This window comes from Cupressus sempervirens, chromosome 1, assembly GCF_028749045.1.
Source record: "Cupressus sempervirens isolate cs-2001-9-10 chromosome 1, ASM2874904v1, whole genome shotgun sequence".
NCBI lineage: Eukaryota > Viridiplantae > Streptophyta > Pinopsida > Cupressales > Cupressaceae > Cupressus > Cupressus sempervirens.
In genome coordinates this window covers 332,955,735-332,973,064 of record NC_143118.1, presented here as the reverse complement: position 1 = coordinate 332,973,064, position 17,330 = coordinate 332,955,735, and the positions used below count along the sequence as shown (strand labels likewise).

At 38.6% G+C, this 17,330-nt stretch overlaps 3 protein-coding genes across 6 annotated transcripts in view; 2 read left to right on the top strand and 1 right to left on the bottom strand.

Annotated features, from left to right (window-relative positions):
- LOC149577531 (defensin-like protein) overlaps positions 1-17,330 on the bottom strand; it is a 250,124-nt gene that overhangs the window by 185,760 nt on the left and 47,034 nt on the right. The gene's annotated exons all lie outside the window — the stretch shown is intronic.
- On the top strand, positions 9,337-11,178 carry LOC149577533 (uncharacterized). The gene is made up of 6 exons (XM_089815094.1): positions 9,337-9,575; positions 9,691-9,826; positions 9,986-10,069; positions 10,210-10,531; positions 10,647-10,866; positions 11,163-11,178. Exons 1-6 carry the CDS (start codon positions 9,337-9,339, stop codon positions 11,176-11,178), a joined length of 1,017 nt encoding a protein of 338 aa, XP_089671220.1.
- LOC149577532 (uncharacterized) lies at positions 11,203-12,398 on the top strand. 2 transcript variants are annotated; one of them, XM_089788673.1, is made up of 3 exons: positions 11,203-11,386; positions 11,512-11,699; positions 11,806-12,398. In XM_089788673.1, exons 1-3 carry the CDS (start codon positions 11,217-11,219, stop codon positions 12,087-12,089), a joined length of 642 nt encoding a protein of 213 aa, XP_089644799.1. In that variant the 5' UTR covers positions 11,203-11,216; the 3' UTR covers positions 12,090-12,398. The 2 variants fall into 2 exon arrangements, with proteins under 2 accessions (XP_089644799.1, XP_089644870.1); XM_089788744.1 differs by having other exon boundaries at positions 11,259-11,386; positions 11,532-11,699.

The window sequence follows — 17,330 nt, the reverse complement described above, 5'->3', positions numbered from 1 at the left end:
GCAAGGTCGAGGGGCAGCGCCACACAAAATTCCATGGAATACACCATTTTTGTGATTTTCTTCCAATCCCACACTCTTTCTGGCAACTGCTTATGTTCTACTACCTATCTATGTCTTTCCCTTCCCTGGGGCATCGTGCATTATTCATTCTAAACATTTTTGATTTGTCGTCGCCTTTTCTTTTTCCTTTTTTTGTTGCTCCTTCCTCTATTATCTTTTTCCTATAGGGCTACATCTTTCCCCTTTTCTCTTTTTGTCTTCCGTGACAAAGGTTCTTTGGTGGCAATGATTCCCACTTTGCTATCCTAAACTTCCTCGGAAATATCCTATTTGCGGCATGGTTGTATGCTATGTTTAACCTGCTTCACGTCCATACGAACTATGCAATTCGGTCGTATGGTAGCTTTCCTTCGTCCGTACGATAACTCTTCTTCATTCATACAGAAGCTCTTCTAAAATCCGTACAGTGGTCACTTGGTTGGGTGGTTAAAGCTTAATCCTCCTAAATTTCGTACAGGTCATACAGTGCCTTCACATATCCTTCCTGCGTCCGTACGGTGTACGCAAGATGGTGGTAGTGATTCCATACGGTTTCCTTTCTGGCTTATGGTGATTAAGATGTTCTATGCTTAAATTGTTGTACGGTGTACGGTTTGCTCCTGTTCTCTCCGATGTACGGTCTCTGATATGTCTATACGCTCTTGTATGATATACCCGTATGGTCTTCAATATCTCTGCTTCAGTCATACGGTGTTCAAATGGGTCATACGGTGTTCGTACCCTGCCTTCATAACTTTTTTTTTCTCTTCTTTTTTTTTCTTTTCTTTTTTCAATTTTTTTCTTCAATTGTTCATCGACGGGGGAGTATTCCTTTCGTGATTGATTTTTAACTTTGACCCATTCACCGCGTCTGGTACTTCCTTCCCATCGAGCGTCCATAACTTGATTGCCTCGTTATCACCAACTTCCCATATCTTGTATGGTCCTACCCATTTGACTCTGAATTTTCCAGGTTTGAATTCATTCCGCCCATTATACTTCAACACTAACTGACCCGGTTGAAACTTATTTAATTTTAGGTGTTTATCATGTCGTGCTTTGCGCCTATTCTATGTCACCTTCGTGGCCCATTGTGCCTGTAATCGTCACTCATCAAGTTTATTTAAGTTACACAATCTCTCCCTCAAGTTTTCCATATCATCCAGTTTGTTTTCGAAACTCGATGCCATGAATTCCGTCGGTTGCCACTCCTTGCCATCAATAACTATATTCTTGATTTTACAACCTTCACTCCATACTGCTAAAGTTTTTATTAAGCCCTCCCTCTTTGTTTACTGTGCAAATCATACGATGTGTTTTCCTTGCTGCTGGCACCTTTATACTAATTTTGTGGTGTGGTGTAACCTTTTCTTTCCGTGCGGTCCGTTCACCGTGTACCGTATAGTGGAATCTTTCCTTTTGTTGCCTTTAGCTTCAGTCGTAATCACCTTTCCTTCTTCAACTTCTCAGCATTCCTTCGAACATTCATTTTCCTCTCCCTTTTTGTCAACCCTTAAAAATTATAGCTCGGAAAGAGCTCGTAATCCTCCATCTGCCAGTGGAAAAAATCGTTCAACGAGTCTAGGTTGTCCTCATTCGACCCTTCTTCTAGTCTTAATACTCCCTCTTCATCAGGTTCCATTCTCTTCTTCCCCTCGTCATCCCCTCCACCTTCGCCTTCGGAATTCGACGACGCTACCTCCTTACCTACCATTTGTATATACAAGTCAATTATGAATCTTCTACCTCCGCGCTCCATTGATAGGGTATTTCGTTTCTAATTATGCTTTACGTTTGCTTGTACTAACCAACACCATCCAAGAATAGTGTCATATCCTTTTCTTCTCAGCAGGATGATGACAAAGTCAAGTAGGAATGGTTGTGTTCCAATCGTCATTGGTTGTGCCATCAGGATCCCGAGAGGTTTAATGCCATCTTGGTCCGCTGTTAGTAATTGGAACGTAGGTGGCCACAACGTCAGTTGTCCCAACTTCTTCTAGGTATCTTTTGGTAGGACATTTACCCCAAAACCTTTGTTCACAATTGTGTCTGAAAGGACCATTCCTAATATATCCATCTCTATCACCGCCGGATGTCGTCCGAATGTGAGGGCTAGCAGCATTAGGTCCGTCGCACCTGCTCCGCTTTCCTTTTCCCTTCCATGTTCTCCTAGTAGTTTAGCAGTCGAGGCTATGTTCGTGAGTGTTGTCCATAGTTGAAGCATTTGAGGATCAGATCATTTAACTTGGCTGGTATTTCAATTTGTAATATTTGCCTTATGATGTTTTGTTCTGCACAGTTCCTCATTCAGGTACCGATAGTGTCCTTCAATTGTGATTTCTCTGCCTGCGTTGCTTTCTCAATTTTCGCCCGTGCTTCTTCCAATCTCTTCTTTTCTTCTATCAGGTCGGGGTACAATTTTTCTTGTTTACGGGTGATTGCCAAGACTTCTTCGTCCACACCGATGCTGATCAAATTCACTCCTGATTTCGGGCACTTGGCATCTTAATGATCTCCAAGACCACACCATTTGCATAACAACTTTAGTGCATTTGTTGATGTACAGTTCCATACAAAGTGGCCCCACAAATTGCATACTCGGCATTGAATCATCGAGCGGTCATTCGCATCGTACTAAATTCAGCTGCGGCCCCCATTATTATTGTTGGTATTGTTGTTTTGCCCTCTTCTATTATTTTTGTACCCACCTAAAGTGGCACCAGCATTGCTTGTGTTTTCACTCCTTCCTGATGCGAAAGCCTCCTATGTTAGGAGCACTTGTTGATGCCCTCTTGTTTTCATATTGAAGGGGCATTCTTTTGTGGAATGTCCCATAATTTGACAAATATCACAGAATTGGTTTTTCAGACAGGTCCCCCTCGTGTGACCTTCTGTCTTGCATTCTGTGCACCATAGCTCATTTCCCTTCGTCTCTTTCTGCATATTCTTAGATTCCGTCATCATTCTAATCGTATCCTTTTGGAGAGCTCAAACCTTCTTACTGTCCTTTTCATCACCACTGCTATCTTCTTCCGAAGGCGAGTCATCTGAGTCAGATGAGCTACTTTTCTTCTTCTTTTTCATTTTTTGTTCACTCTATGTCCATCGCCCAATTTTATGCTTTGGTGTATGATAATGGTGGCACAATCTTCATTTTCTTCCTTAACTCCGGGCATAGTCCTTCAATGAACCATCTATTTTTTAGCCTACCTATCGGCTTACTTTCCATTTTATTTATTAATTCTTTTAGTTTTCTGGCATATACACGGATTGTTTCATTTTTCCCTTGCTTTGTGGTGTAAATTTTTGCTACGATCTCATTGTCGTCTCGTAGCAATTGAAACTCGATGATAAACTCTTTTTTAACTGCTGCCCAATAAATTAATTTTTGGGGATTGACGTCGGCAAACCAATCAATTGCTACACCCCTTAGGGTTGTTGGAAATTGTCGGACCCATTCATCTGTGTCGGTTACACCATTCGTCGTCCAAATTGTTTAGCATGTCTTACAATGTCTAATGGGATCGACTGTTCAATCACCATCAAACTTTGGTAATTTTTCTTTTGGTCCAGCCATTGCTATTCGAGGTACTTGTTGTGTGCCTGCATTGTTCTGCACACCCACGCTGTTTTGAACAGTCATCTTATTTCCAACAGCCACGTTACTTGGTGAAAAAGGGTCTTCGTTAAGCGAAATTGTCCGTTCTGGAAGTGTATCGCGGACAAAGAGTTCACTCCACGCTCGTGCTCCCCTAGCACTCCGAGCCGTGCGAGCTAATTCTCTTCCATCTAGATTCTCTTCCCTCAATGTATACAAGTTAAGAAATTCCTCCCTTGTTTCTTCCACCAAATCCAACCGCTGTCGAGTCTCTTCCAACAATTCCTCAGTGCTTTGGTGTCCGTCGACAATCTGCTGAAACCTTTGTCTGCACTCGCCCTGTTGTGCCAAAATTAAATTCCCTGGTGCGGTGCATATTTCATCTTTTTCCTTTAGCTTATTCTTATTTTTGTTCGGCTGATTCGACATTAGTCTTCATTCCTCTGCCTTCATTCCAGGTCCATTGGGCAACGACACCAGATGTTTACCGTATGGGGTAAATAGTTTCATGTGTACAGACAATAGACAAGAACATGTAACACAGAAGTAATCCTTTTATTATTCGCATATATGCTGAAGAGATTACATAGTGCTTCCAATGATGATTACCACAATAATCCAAAGTCCATTCCGGACGGTGTACATATACCATTCTGAAGGGGTGACTCAACTGTCACGCGTCCTTTCGGATGCTAATCTACCCCGTCTTACAACTTTACCGACAACAAACTTCAGAATATACAATCACGATCAATGCTGAATTAGATTTTGAAGACATTGGTTCTCACACAACGAACAAGTTTGTCCTGTATAAATCCTCGACAAAGCACTTGTTAGATTCTTTGGCGACAAATTCCAAGGTTCTACAATCAACATATGCAAATGTAGTGAGGATAGAAGCCATATCAAAGGCAATGGAGATCGTTGATCTTCCTACAGTGCGTAATGTCATCATCAAGTTCAAGACACTAAAGAACAATCTTTAAGATTGTTATTTTTGTTTTTTTCTTTGTTTATAGGTTTAAGAGGATGCATTGCATGAAAAGATGTAATTACATGTAATGCAAGTTGCGTGTGCATGTAAAGATGTAGTGTGAGTTGCATATGCAATTGCATGTAACCCAATAATTTCTCTTTTAGTTAGACTAGGTCAAAGTTGGTTGAGTAGCTCCCACTTTTTCCTCCATCTTTTTCTCAACTCCTGTGCCTATATAAAGGAGTGCCCCCTCTCATTATAAAATAATCTTTTATCATATATTGTATGCAAGAGAGCTCTGGAGAAATTGTGTCAGCAAAACTTTGTTTGTGTAACACTATTTTGAGAGAAAAGTGAATACAAGGGAGCAATTTAGACTTAACTTTGATTGAGTGAGATTGTTACTTGTGTGAATTACAAGCCTTGTCTATAATTCGCATACGTTATCTTTGATTCATGTTATCTTGTGTTCCTGATAATTGAATATAAAAGAGTTAGAAGCAATTGGAGTCGGAGCTTTGACTATAGCTAGAAGCTTTGTCTGTAACTTATATTTCTTTCTTAATTCGCAAAATAGTTAAGATATCTTTACTTTTGGAAGTCTTTGTGCCCTATTAGTAAAGTTTTTTATATAGAAGTACGACCCAACTTAGAGCCAAACCGGTACACTTTTAGCTAGCCTTTGAGGTAGTGTTAGTTTATCGGTATCATCATTTTTCAGCTTTAGATAGAAGTGTAGTTAGAGATTCACCCTGCCCATTTCTCGCTCCACGAGTAAGTGGATTCTTTCTTGAAAGTTAAGAAGAAAGAATATTAGTAACACCCCTTTTAAAAAATCTCTCGACTTCTTGCTTACCTTGAGTTTATCCAAGGAATGGTGAGAAGAGGGGGCCTTCCCTTTAAGGTAGGAGGGACTCTATCGCACACGTTGTGGCTAGTCATCCTATTTTGCGACTGGATTTTTACCCAAAATTGTCGACAGCAAAATATCCACCCAACAAAATGATAAGCATTTGAAAAGGATGAATTTTAGACCTGGACATTTGGTACTCAAATACAATGGGAAAATGAGATAAAACAAGGCAAGTTTAGAGTACGCTAGCTTGAGCCATATAGGGTCATGGGAATAAAGGATAATGGGGCACTTAGGTTGTCTACCTTAGATAATAAGCCCCTAAAAGACCACGTTAATGGATCGAAATTGAAGCTCTATAAGGGAAGAAAGAAGTCAGTGTCTATCTATTCCATAGGCATAAGAAATAGAAAAGAAGAGGGAAAAGAAATAGAAGAAATGGCAAAAGTAGAAAAAGAGAACACAAGTGTGGCTAGAGACAAAGAAGAAATAGTGGAAATCTTCAAAATAACAAAAGAAAAGGTCAAAGGAGATATAACGAAAACAAAAAATCACAAAACCCCTTTATATAAAGTCAGAGAAGGAATTCCAAACAATACATTCCACGGGCTAGGTATCTGGAAGAAAGAGTGGAAGCAGCCGTATAAGGAAGATATATCAATGGTAGCGTACGAGCTGGAGTACGAGTAGAAAGGAGTAGCGTACAGATTGGAGGAAGCACAGGTGTACAAAGAAGAGGAGACGTACATAGAAGAAAAGCCACAATAGGAATACGAATTGGCTTAAGAATAAAAAGGGAAAAATTGCATGTTAGCAACGGAGCCAAGTGAGGGAGGTACAGAGTTGGGAGTCATATGAGCAAAGCTACAAGGTCATATGCTCGAGTTGGCAGTCGTACGAGCAAGGGTACAATGTTGTACCAAGGTACGTAAAAGAGTTCTACGAACAGACAAAGGCAGTATGGGCATCATCAAACGTATGACAATATGGACATCATCAATCGTACGAATAGGACGTAGGGATGAACTTGGTATAGTATGGGCATCATCGAAGCACCATACGAATAACAGACAAGCAACATACCCCGGAAAGAATATCGTTCCAAGAAGGAATCAAACGTAGCCACCTAGAGAACAAAAATGGTTGAAAAATTAAAGCAATTGGATACTTGCACCACATCAGAAAATGGTAAAGATAAGTTTTTGAAACCCCAGCAAAGGGAAGATCATTGATTCCAAGAAGAAAAATTCAGTCTTGCTGGTGAAAAAGGTGAAGAAGATGGTAAGCAAGAAGGATAAAGGGAAAACTGTGGAAAAGACTACTACTGCTACTACTATCACTTTTGAAAGCGTAGTAGGAAGTGAATGTCGCACCTAGCGGGAAAATGTAGAAGACAATCATCCCCTAAAAGAGGTGCTATGTAGAGCCAAGGTAAACAAAATAATTTTTATGCCCATTTTTTAGTTAAAAGAGTTTGAATCCACATTAAGAACCATGTTGGTTGGCTATGATAAGAAAGTGCATAAATTCGTAATCCAGTATGGGCTGCAAACTCTGACAATCTCCTACTCTAAAGAGATAAATAAGGTTTTTGGAATTCCTAACAAAGGACAAGAACTAACAAAGACCCTAATAACAATGGAGGAAAAAAAAGTGGTTGCAGTTAATGTGCCGAAATGATCTCACCAACCAGGAGTGGGATAGAATTCTCAACAAAAAGAACAGTTGGGGACTAAAGAAAAAATTTATTGCTAACGAGAATTGGAGATGCATTGTAGACCTTTTTAAAAGCAAACTAATTGTCGAAAGTCGCACATCAGATATTGCTCTATGGATGTTACTTGTGGTTGATAGATTGAATAGGGGACACTTGTACAACTGGGCACAGTTTCTATCAAAAAGATTGATAGAATTTATGGAGTTGAAGCATAAGGCATTCTACATGCCACACCATGAGAAAGCCTTATTCCTGGAAGCAGTTCATACTCAACTGGTCATTGAACATAGAGGGGCTTTGGCTCCAAAAAACAATGTGGAACCCTACCAACCATGTTAAATAACATGGATCGTGTCTACAAATGTAGTTATATTGCCATTGTTATAGATATGTTCCAAATGCAGATTTGGGTCTCACATAAGTATGAGAGGAGACATGTCTCCAAAGTTTAAACATCATTAGTTAGTATGAAATAATATAACCATATGTATAATATATACATATATATATATATATATATAAAGGAATATTTATATTATCATCAATAATGAAACTCATGATCATATCAATCTGAGTGTAACTACAACTTAACACTCCTTAGTTAGGAAGGATTGATATAGAACATATTATGTTCTTGAGTATCCGAAGAGATATCATCTGAGTATGATATTCCTATTATGGCATATTTTAGGATATCAGCATAAGTCCATCAACACACACATATATTATATATGGAATTTGCTACGATTCATAATGAGACTAAATTTCTCAACACCTTTTTTTTTAGCAAGGAGGGAAATCAAGCAATCACTATAATATAAGTTTAAATACCACCTTAAGTGTGGTCTATAATAGATTTAAGTTATGGTGTTCGACAATATCCGGCCCGAAGAATCATAACAACTTTCATGGTGTCCGACAAAATCCGGCCCGAAGAACCATGATAAGTTCGTTATCAAGGTGTTCGGCAAAATCTGGCCCAAAGAACAAAGATAACACTTGCTCCGACACATTTTAAGTGTGGTCTATAATAGATTTAAGTTATGGTGTCCAACAATATCCGGCCTGAAGAACCATAACAACTTTCATGGTGTCCGGAAAAATTCGGCCCGAAGAACCATGATAAGTTGGTTGTCAAGGTGTCTAGCAAAATCCAGCCCGAAGAATCAAGATAACACTTGCTCCAACACATTTTGGTGTTAGGAGATAGGTCTATTATTGATAAGATCGTAACCTTACAATAGTTACCTTATGTTCGTTATCATAACTTTCACACACCAGGACAACTTAATGTAGTTTGTTATGATAATAGGTCCAGCTATTAATAAGATCATCACCTTTCAATAGCTCCCCTCTAAATATATACATAAACGAAAAATCATCACCTTTCATCACATAATCACAACAGCATCATGTAGTAACTCACATGATATCCACCATAGATGTGAGTATCGCCAATTAATCGGCGATACGAGATAAAATTGCGATTTTTTGGGGCCAGCGATTTAGTCGCCCCAAAAATCGCGATTTTTTTTTGCAGATTTTTTCCAAAAAATCGCAGATTAATCGCCTAAAAAATCGCCTAAAAATCGCGATTTGTTGCAAAAAAATCGCCCGCGCCTGGCAGTCACATAAAGTGACGAAAAAACACTTTTTTTTTCATTCTGTTTTTACATTGCTTAGGGCGTTTTGGAGAGGAGAGGATAGAGGAGGAGTTCTTGGCAAGAAACAAGCGAAATCGAGTGCATTTGGAGGCCTTTTGATTCGATTTCTTCGTTACTAGGTAAGTGATTCGAATCTTTGTTTTTTTATTTTTGCAAGAGATTGTATTTTTTTTTCTTGCATGTAAATGGATAAAAATACATTTCTAATTAGTTAGGAATGCATTTGATGAATGTAAGCAAGATTAAATGCATTCATTTGCATTTTTTTCCATTCTAAATCGAATTTATGCTAGAAATTTGCACTTTTTTTGAAAAATTTGAAACCCTAGCAGCTAGTTTGTTTGAATGTTATTTGGATTTCAATTTATTGGCGCTGTTATTGGAATGTTGCTTGAATTCTTTGTTTAACTGTTAACTTTGATCTTGTTATAATTTATTTATAATTTTTTTTTTAAATTTGTATGTGTAGACAGCCCGCAGCAGTTTTAAATGGCAGACAAATGGCCATTGACTCCATGCCCCTCAGGCTACATTGGCACCAGATCAAAGAATGCGAGAGATCAGGCATGGAAATATGCCTATGAAGCACCCGATGAACCAACCAAAGTGATTTGCATTCGATGTGAAAAAGTAATATCCGGGGGCATTTACTGGTTCAAATATCACATCGCAAGGATCTCAAAACATGATACGAATCCTTGTGAGAGTACAACAGAAGAAATAAAAAGGTTTGCAAATGCCTTGCTCGCAGCTGGAGAGCAAAAAAAATTGCAAAGAGAGCGGAATAAATTGCATGTCAGGGCAGCCATAGCAAAGACCCAGGGCAGTTTCGTTGATGTTCAGGAGGAGGCAGCCATTGAGAGCATGGCCGGCTCTTATTGTGGGCTGTGTCCGCAAACAGGGTGTTTTTCTTTCACGAGTTCCGCTCCCACTACCACTCCTACACCTCCTAGTACTTCCGCACTATCAGGATCAGCAGGTGCTTCTGGGATAGGGAACTATTTTGTGCCGAGGCACACACCTGGTGCACAACCTTCATTAGAGGCCACTAGATGGAATAAGGAGGTCCATGACTAGTTGGACAATGCACTAGCAAATTCTGGGTTTTCAACAACCTTCCTATTAGTGTTGTTTACAGTCCCTATTGGGAGGCTCTAGCCATAGGGTTGACAGTTGCAGGAAAGGGGTACAAGTCCCCTTCTCGTTTTGTGTTGGGTGGCAGGTAAGCGAATAATTTTAGTACACTCGATTTCCTTTTAATTTTTAACTTTTTACTTAGTTCTAAATTTTAATTAATTTATCTAGAAATTAGAATGTTGATTACTAAAGTCTAAATCAATTTTAAATTACTAAGAATCTAAGACAACTAAATTTTGTTTTTGTAGGCTTATTGGAAATGTTGTTGAGAGGGCCAAAGCATTTGTTGAGGAACAGAAACAAGAATGGACAAAATTTGGTTGCACCATTCTTTCTGACGGGTGGACGGATGGGAAGAGCAGGACCATAATTAATTTTTTGGCCTGCTGTAATGATAATGTGGTGTTCTTGAAATCAATCGATGCCTCCAACAAGGTAAAAAATGCTCAGACATTGGCATTGATGTTGGAGAACATGGTCTTAGAGATTGGCATTGAAAATGTGGTGCAAATCATCACAGACAATGCTGCTGCATATGTATCAGCAGGTAAACCGTAATTTTATGTTGCATGTGCATTGTGAATTTCACAAGAAGAATTTTTAATAGTTTGATATTTTTGAAAAGTTGGAAACTAATTAGTACTTTCTTTTACAATTGGCAGGAAAACTCCTACAGCAGAGGCACCCCACTCTCTCTTGGACCCCGTGTGCAGCACATGTCCTTGACCTTCTTTTGGAGGACATGGGCAAACTTGAGTGGGTCACTCCAATTGTGGAGGATGCAAGGCGGGTGACAAAATACATATACAATCACCCATGGGTCCTTAGCCTGATGAGAAAGCACACTAATGGCAAAGAAATTGTCAGGCCTGCTGTCACAAGGTTTGCAACGATTTTTTTGACATTGCAAAGCATTCTCGATAATTTGGCTTCTTTGAAGCAAATGTTTGTTTCCAAAAAATGGCTTGCTTCCCCATTTTCAAAGAAGAGTGAAGGAGAGAATGTTGTGCGGATTGTGTTTGATAAATATTTTGAAGATAAGGTTGATGAAATAGTAAAGGTAACTACAAAAATTTAAGTTTTAGTTTACACTTTACAACTTTATAACATACTAAGTTTGTAACTCAAGTAAATAATAATTTTGTAACTTGTCAACTAATTTCAAATTTATATTGCAGGTGTCTGAGCCTTTAGTCAGAGTTCTGGGTTTGGTTGATGGAGACCAAACGCCAATGGGTGAACTATATGAGACCATGGACAAGGCCAAAGAATCTGTCAAAAATTACTACAAGGGGGAAAGCATCAAATATGAACCCATTTGGCAGATCATTGATAGAAGGTGGAATAATCAGCTCCACCAACCCATTCATGCAGCAGGATATTTCCTCAACCCACGTTTTAGGTATACCGTAAGCTCATTCTTACTCAAATTTAAGTTAACGAAGACTTGAGTTCATTTTGCTTTCGTAGGGTGTTGGGTGTGTACTAAAATTGCAAGACTTATTTGTTTTTGGTTTTTGGTTTTAGGGTTGATGGTACATATGCAGATCCTGATGGAGAGGTCATCAGAGGCCTAAGTGAGTGCGTCGAAAAGATGGTAACCAGCGAGGAAACAAGAGATAAAATCATCGCTGAGCAGGAGATCTTCACTTCAGCAGGGGGCAAGGTGTTCTCCACTTCTCTCTGCAAGAGAGCAAGGCTTACACAAACCCCAGGTAATACATTTGCAAACTTTTGAATCTCAAATGCTAAATTAACATTTATGTTTCACTTTTTGTTGTCTATTAGTATTTTCTAACTTGTACAATTTTTGTGATGCAGTGGCTTGGTGGACCACTTGGGGTGCAAGCACTCCAAATCTTGCAAAATTTGCTCTCAGAATCCTATCACAGCCTTGCAGCGCATCACATTGTGAGCGCAACTGGAGTTTGTTTGAGGCCATCCACGCAAAAAAGAGAAACAGGTTGTCCCAAAAGAGGATGAATGACATGGTCTATGTGCAATATAATCTTAAATTGCACATGAAAAAGGCACAACAAGATCCTCCTGGGCCAATCAATTTGGATGAGATAGATCCTTATTATGATTGGACGGCACAGGAGTAGGCTCCCTTATTTACACAGGAGGACATCTCCAATTTGGAGAGGGAGGCCGTGGAGGAGGCTGCGGAGGAGGAAGGGGGTGGAACTGGATATGAAATCGATTTGGATGACATCGAGGAGGGCGATGATGAGGATGATGACATTGAGCATACTGCAGAGGACCTTGACATCTTGCGCGCAACAAATGTGGAGCTACCGACATCTAGTTCTATAGCTACACCATCTCCTGCATTGGCACAAACACAGACATGGGCACAAACCCTGCGGGGTTCTAGTTCTAGAGCTTTACCCTCTCCCGCACTCGCTAGTAAAGCGACTGGGAAGAGGAAGATGTAGTCTTGTATTTGACATTTGTACTTATTTGTAGCCATGTTGGTGTGCTTGTTTGAACTCTTTACATTTGACACTTTATTTATGAGAATACTTCTCATGTGTTGTAAACTTGTTAGTTGTTAGTAATTTACAACTTGTCACTACTTACTTTTTACCGATTAATAACTCTTTTTGCATTGATATATATCTAAACATGATTGTTTCTTATGTATTGTTAGTAATTAAGTCATTAGATGCAAAAAAACATTGAATTCTGTAAAAAAAATCGCATTTTTTTATTAAAATTAAGTGGTTTTTTAGTTCTCGATTTTTTCCCCGATTTTTTCCCGATTAAACTTTTTCAGGCCTAGGTGATTAATCTCCTCAGGCGATTTTTACATCAATGATATCCACCATGAACCAAGTCAACGGGTGGACCAACCATAGCTGCTAGTAGAGAGTGGAACAAAGGGTTTTCACCTCATACTTCTCTCATAGAGGAGAGCGCATTATAAATAATTTCTCTTAGAACTTCTCCTCATAAAGAAGATATCATCCACAAAGGATTGCGTCTCAAAATTTCTCCCTCTGAACATCGATCCTAGGAAGTAAGGTACTCTAGTTACTTCCTCAGAAACTCTCTTTACCCAAGGATGCCTTTCGAACTCACTTTGAATTTGATATCAATTTTCTGACCTTCTAGTGCTAAGTCATCACTTCCGCGTGATATACATAGGAGTAGGCCCATCAACATCATGCAGTCACCTACATGTGTTTCTAGACTCCCTCTGAGTATCAATCTTCTAAGCTCCTGTGTGCCTTCAAAAAGTGTCATACTCCTTAATGCAGAAGAATCTCATAATCTCAATCATCAAAGATGAGAGCCTTATTTTATCCTTCTTGATCATCAGGGTCTTTGGAGTTACTATCATTAGGTTGAGTCTACATGATATCCGATAGAATGTGTAAAGTACCAACTTTCTTTTCCTGTAAGAACATCCCCAAACATAAAGAAAAAGATCAAGGCAAATAACCTTTATAGTATGTATAGAAATTACAAATAAGAGAGATAAATGTCAGAAAATAAAAATAGTTATCTGCACATGAAGCTTCATAATTTTCTTCTTAAATTATTTGAGAATGGAACATCTCCCCTCTAAAAGTGGGAATGGAACATTGACTACTATTCCCCCCAAAATGTAAAATTTCCACTATTCTTATATTGTTGAACAATTTTGTATCAAATATGATAACCCCTTTTAAAGTTCTAACTTTCTCATTAGCTTAATAGTAGAAGCGAACACAAACTCGTCGACAATACACCAATATCTTGATTGAGTATGATTGTGCCACTTGAATGACTCTACTACTCATACGCCAATTTTCATTTATCATTTATCGTAGATGGTTCAATTGAAGTCACCACTTTCTTATGATGCACACAAGGGGTAGGCCCATTAAAATCACATAGTTGCATGAATTACAGTCCTCTTGACTGTTACAATTTATTGATCATTGAAGATTCCACCACAACATGGTTTACTCCCTTTGAATCAATATGATCAAAATCATTGAAGGTTGATGAAACCGTATTCTCTATCTACTCCCTCTCTTTCAACAGTGCAGTTGATGAATGTCAAATGTTCGATTCCCTCTTAATCTCAATCTCCCTCTTCCTCTGATAAAATTCTCAGAGGAAAAGATCAAGGCAAATAATTCTTATAGTACATATAGAAATACAAATAAGAATGTTAGTATTTTAGCTCATGATGTATAGAAGTTAGAATATAAATATACTTCATCTTTACCTTATATATTATCACAAAGAATCTTTCTTTTTATCGTTGATAAACATTATGTCGAAGTTATTTAATCTTTTATTAAAAGTCTATTATAATAAAAAATAATTCTATATCACATTAATTGTTAATTCCATTATATATATATAACACAAATATTTCCTATCTCCTTGTATATATATATACAATACTATTTGCAATATGGAATATATATATTCAATACAATAAATTCGTAGTAATACTAGCTTATACTTACTTGGCTCATGGTAGGTCCGTAATTTTCGTGACCCGTCCCACGGGTGGTGGTAACTAATATATATCCATGGGTGTGCAATTTGCATAGACACCTGATCTGATATTTTCATGTGCACAAGGAGACATGGAGTTTCCGTAGAGGAACAAACCACATATGCATATAACGAATGAAGTTATGATGGATTTGACTTCAGACGGCACAAGATATGCATACAATGGATTTTGCATCACAGCCACGATGATTGATGAAGACATCCCATGGTGCCTTCTTCACTACCATCGACGATGATGAAGAATATGCATTGTGTGCTATGATTCCATCAAATGTCTCTCCTCGCTTTTTCTTAGCCTACTGAGATGTAGAAATGGAGCACTCTCCCAACTCCATCTGAGACTGTAGAACTCCGGAAGTAAAAGAGTCTCCCGACTCCATCTGTAAGTGTGGAAGTCAAAGACTCTCGAGAGCTTTGGATGTTAAAAATATCAATCACCAAAATGGAAAGGAGATTCCAACTTCGTCGTCAAGCATTCATAGCTCAATTGAAACGTTGAGATTGGTAAAAGCATTAGGATGGATAAATGGACAAATTTTGCATGAAGGTAGCGGAGTTGCGTATGCAATTGAATTACTTGCCTTTGAAGAAGACATGTTGAGGCTTGATTGGCATATTTTCTATTTCACACTTTCCCCACAATATGGTGGACAACGAAAACTACTCGTTCCCACGGATGAATAGAAAAAAGTATCAATGATTTCTTGTTGTAACCAATGGTGAATGAAGATAATAGTTTGCAACCAATAGTCAATGGAGAGCACCAATGGTCGATACTCTAAAGACTTTGTATTATATAATAATTGTGATTGATATTTTTCCCTTGTACGATATAAATAATGGCCTGCAGAAATTTTTAATGCACCGATGGCTTGAAGACTTGGTTTATTTGTTCGCTGTAAATTTATCTTTAATCACGGATTGTATATATCCCCTTTTGATTCAATGCATGTTCCCACCTTGTCCTATCTGACAATGGATAGGCCTGGTTTTACACGCATGTTATTTATCTTTGCGTTTGTTCCACTCTACATATCTATCTGTCCTTGACAACAAGTTTGCAATATAGTTTGATGTCTATCAATCAGTGTATAGTCTTCTTGTTATGAACTTCTTACATTTGCAGGTGACTCTGATACCATGTTAAGTAACATGGATCGTGTCTACAAATGTAATTATATTGCCATTGTTATAGATATGTTCCAAATGCAGATTTGGATCTCACGTAAGTATGTGAGGAGACATGTCTCTTGCAAGGTTTAAACATCATTAGTTAGTATAAAATAATATAACTAACCATATGTATAATATATACAATATTATATATATAAATAATATACTATAATATATATTATATATATAAAATATCATGTATATATAAAAGAATATTTATATTATCATCAATAATGAAACTCATGATCATATCAATCTGACTATACCTACAACTTAACAAACCAGTCATGACATATTGGGTTCACATGGACACTTTGGGAGCAAGGTCAAAACCACTAAAAATAAAACCAAAACAGGCACCCGTAAAAGTTGCATCCATTGATAGTTCAAGTCAGGAGGAGATTGGAGAGGCCAGTTTAGAGGAGGATGAAACAAGTACAGACACATCTTCAAATTCCCACAAGGTACAAATCCAACTAAGCCACTTGAAGAGCACACCTAGAGATATCACCTTTCTACCAATTGCCAAAGGATCATTGCCAAGCGGGGTACCTAAGTACGTAAAGATTCACCAAGCTGAGGGTAGGGATACTGAGGTTAAGAGTACGGAAGGTACATGTAAGCAGCAAGAAGACGGACGTACCACCACTACCACTAGTACGGCGGAGATCCGTACTATACCTAGTACGTAGGAGGGGCGTATCACGAAAGGTGTCTGTATTATGCCTAGTACGAAGGAAGATACAAAGGTTCTTACCATGGAGGGCAGCCATATAGAGGAGGAGAACCAGAGTGCAGAGTGGGAAGGTAATAGACAGTAGAAGGTTCCTCAATGGGGGGTAACAAGACTTTCGTCACCAAGAGTAACAATCTTGGTTCCTACAGATCAGCAAAGACGTACTAAGGTGATAGATCTCATGTGTCAGAAAAAGTGTGGGCACATTGTGTGACTGCAAACACCACAAGGTATAGAAGTGGCCCACCCTATTGCTTTGGTGGTACAACCTGCAGAAAAAATGGATGCACAAAATGAGAAGCACGGAGAAGTACATAGAATTGAAGATGAAGACACACCAGTTGAGGAGGATACACCGATGGAGGATGCAGTACTAGAGGAGGTAGATAAATTGCTTGAAGAAGTGGGGATGGTACCTCCACCCTCACCAGCCCCCTTCGAGGTAGAAGAGGAAGACAGAACAAAAGTACAAAATGAGAAAGTGGGACCTTCTGAGATAATCTCATTGGAGGACAAAGTAGAAAGACTTCTCAAGGAGTTACAAGATATGGAACATACCACCAAGGAAATTATACAACAAGCTAAAATTCAAAATCTTGGAGCCATAGTTAGCATAGCTAAATGCTTGGTAACATTCATGAAAAAGGACCGTCATACAGATTGGAGGCTAATTCAATAGGCTGGGTACAAGGAGGAAATAGTTGCAAAGTGGACAACCCGTTACACCATACCTATAGCCAAGGAACAACCACTTCTCATACGCACACTTGCAAAAATGGAGGTAGCATTTAGGACATACTTGGAACTTCAGAAAGAAAAGGAATTGACAAGACGAGTGGAAAAGGAGTGGAAGGTAGAAAAAGCAATCTTAGAAGAAAAGTGGAGGGTTGAAAACGCTACCTTGGAAGAAAATTGG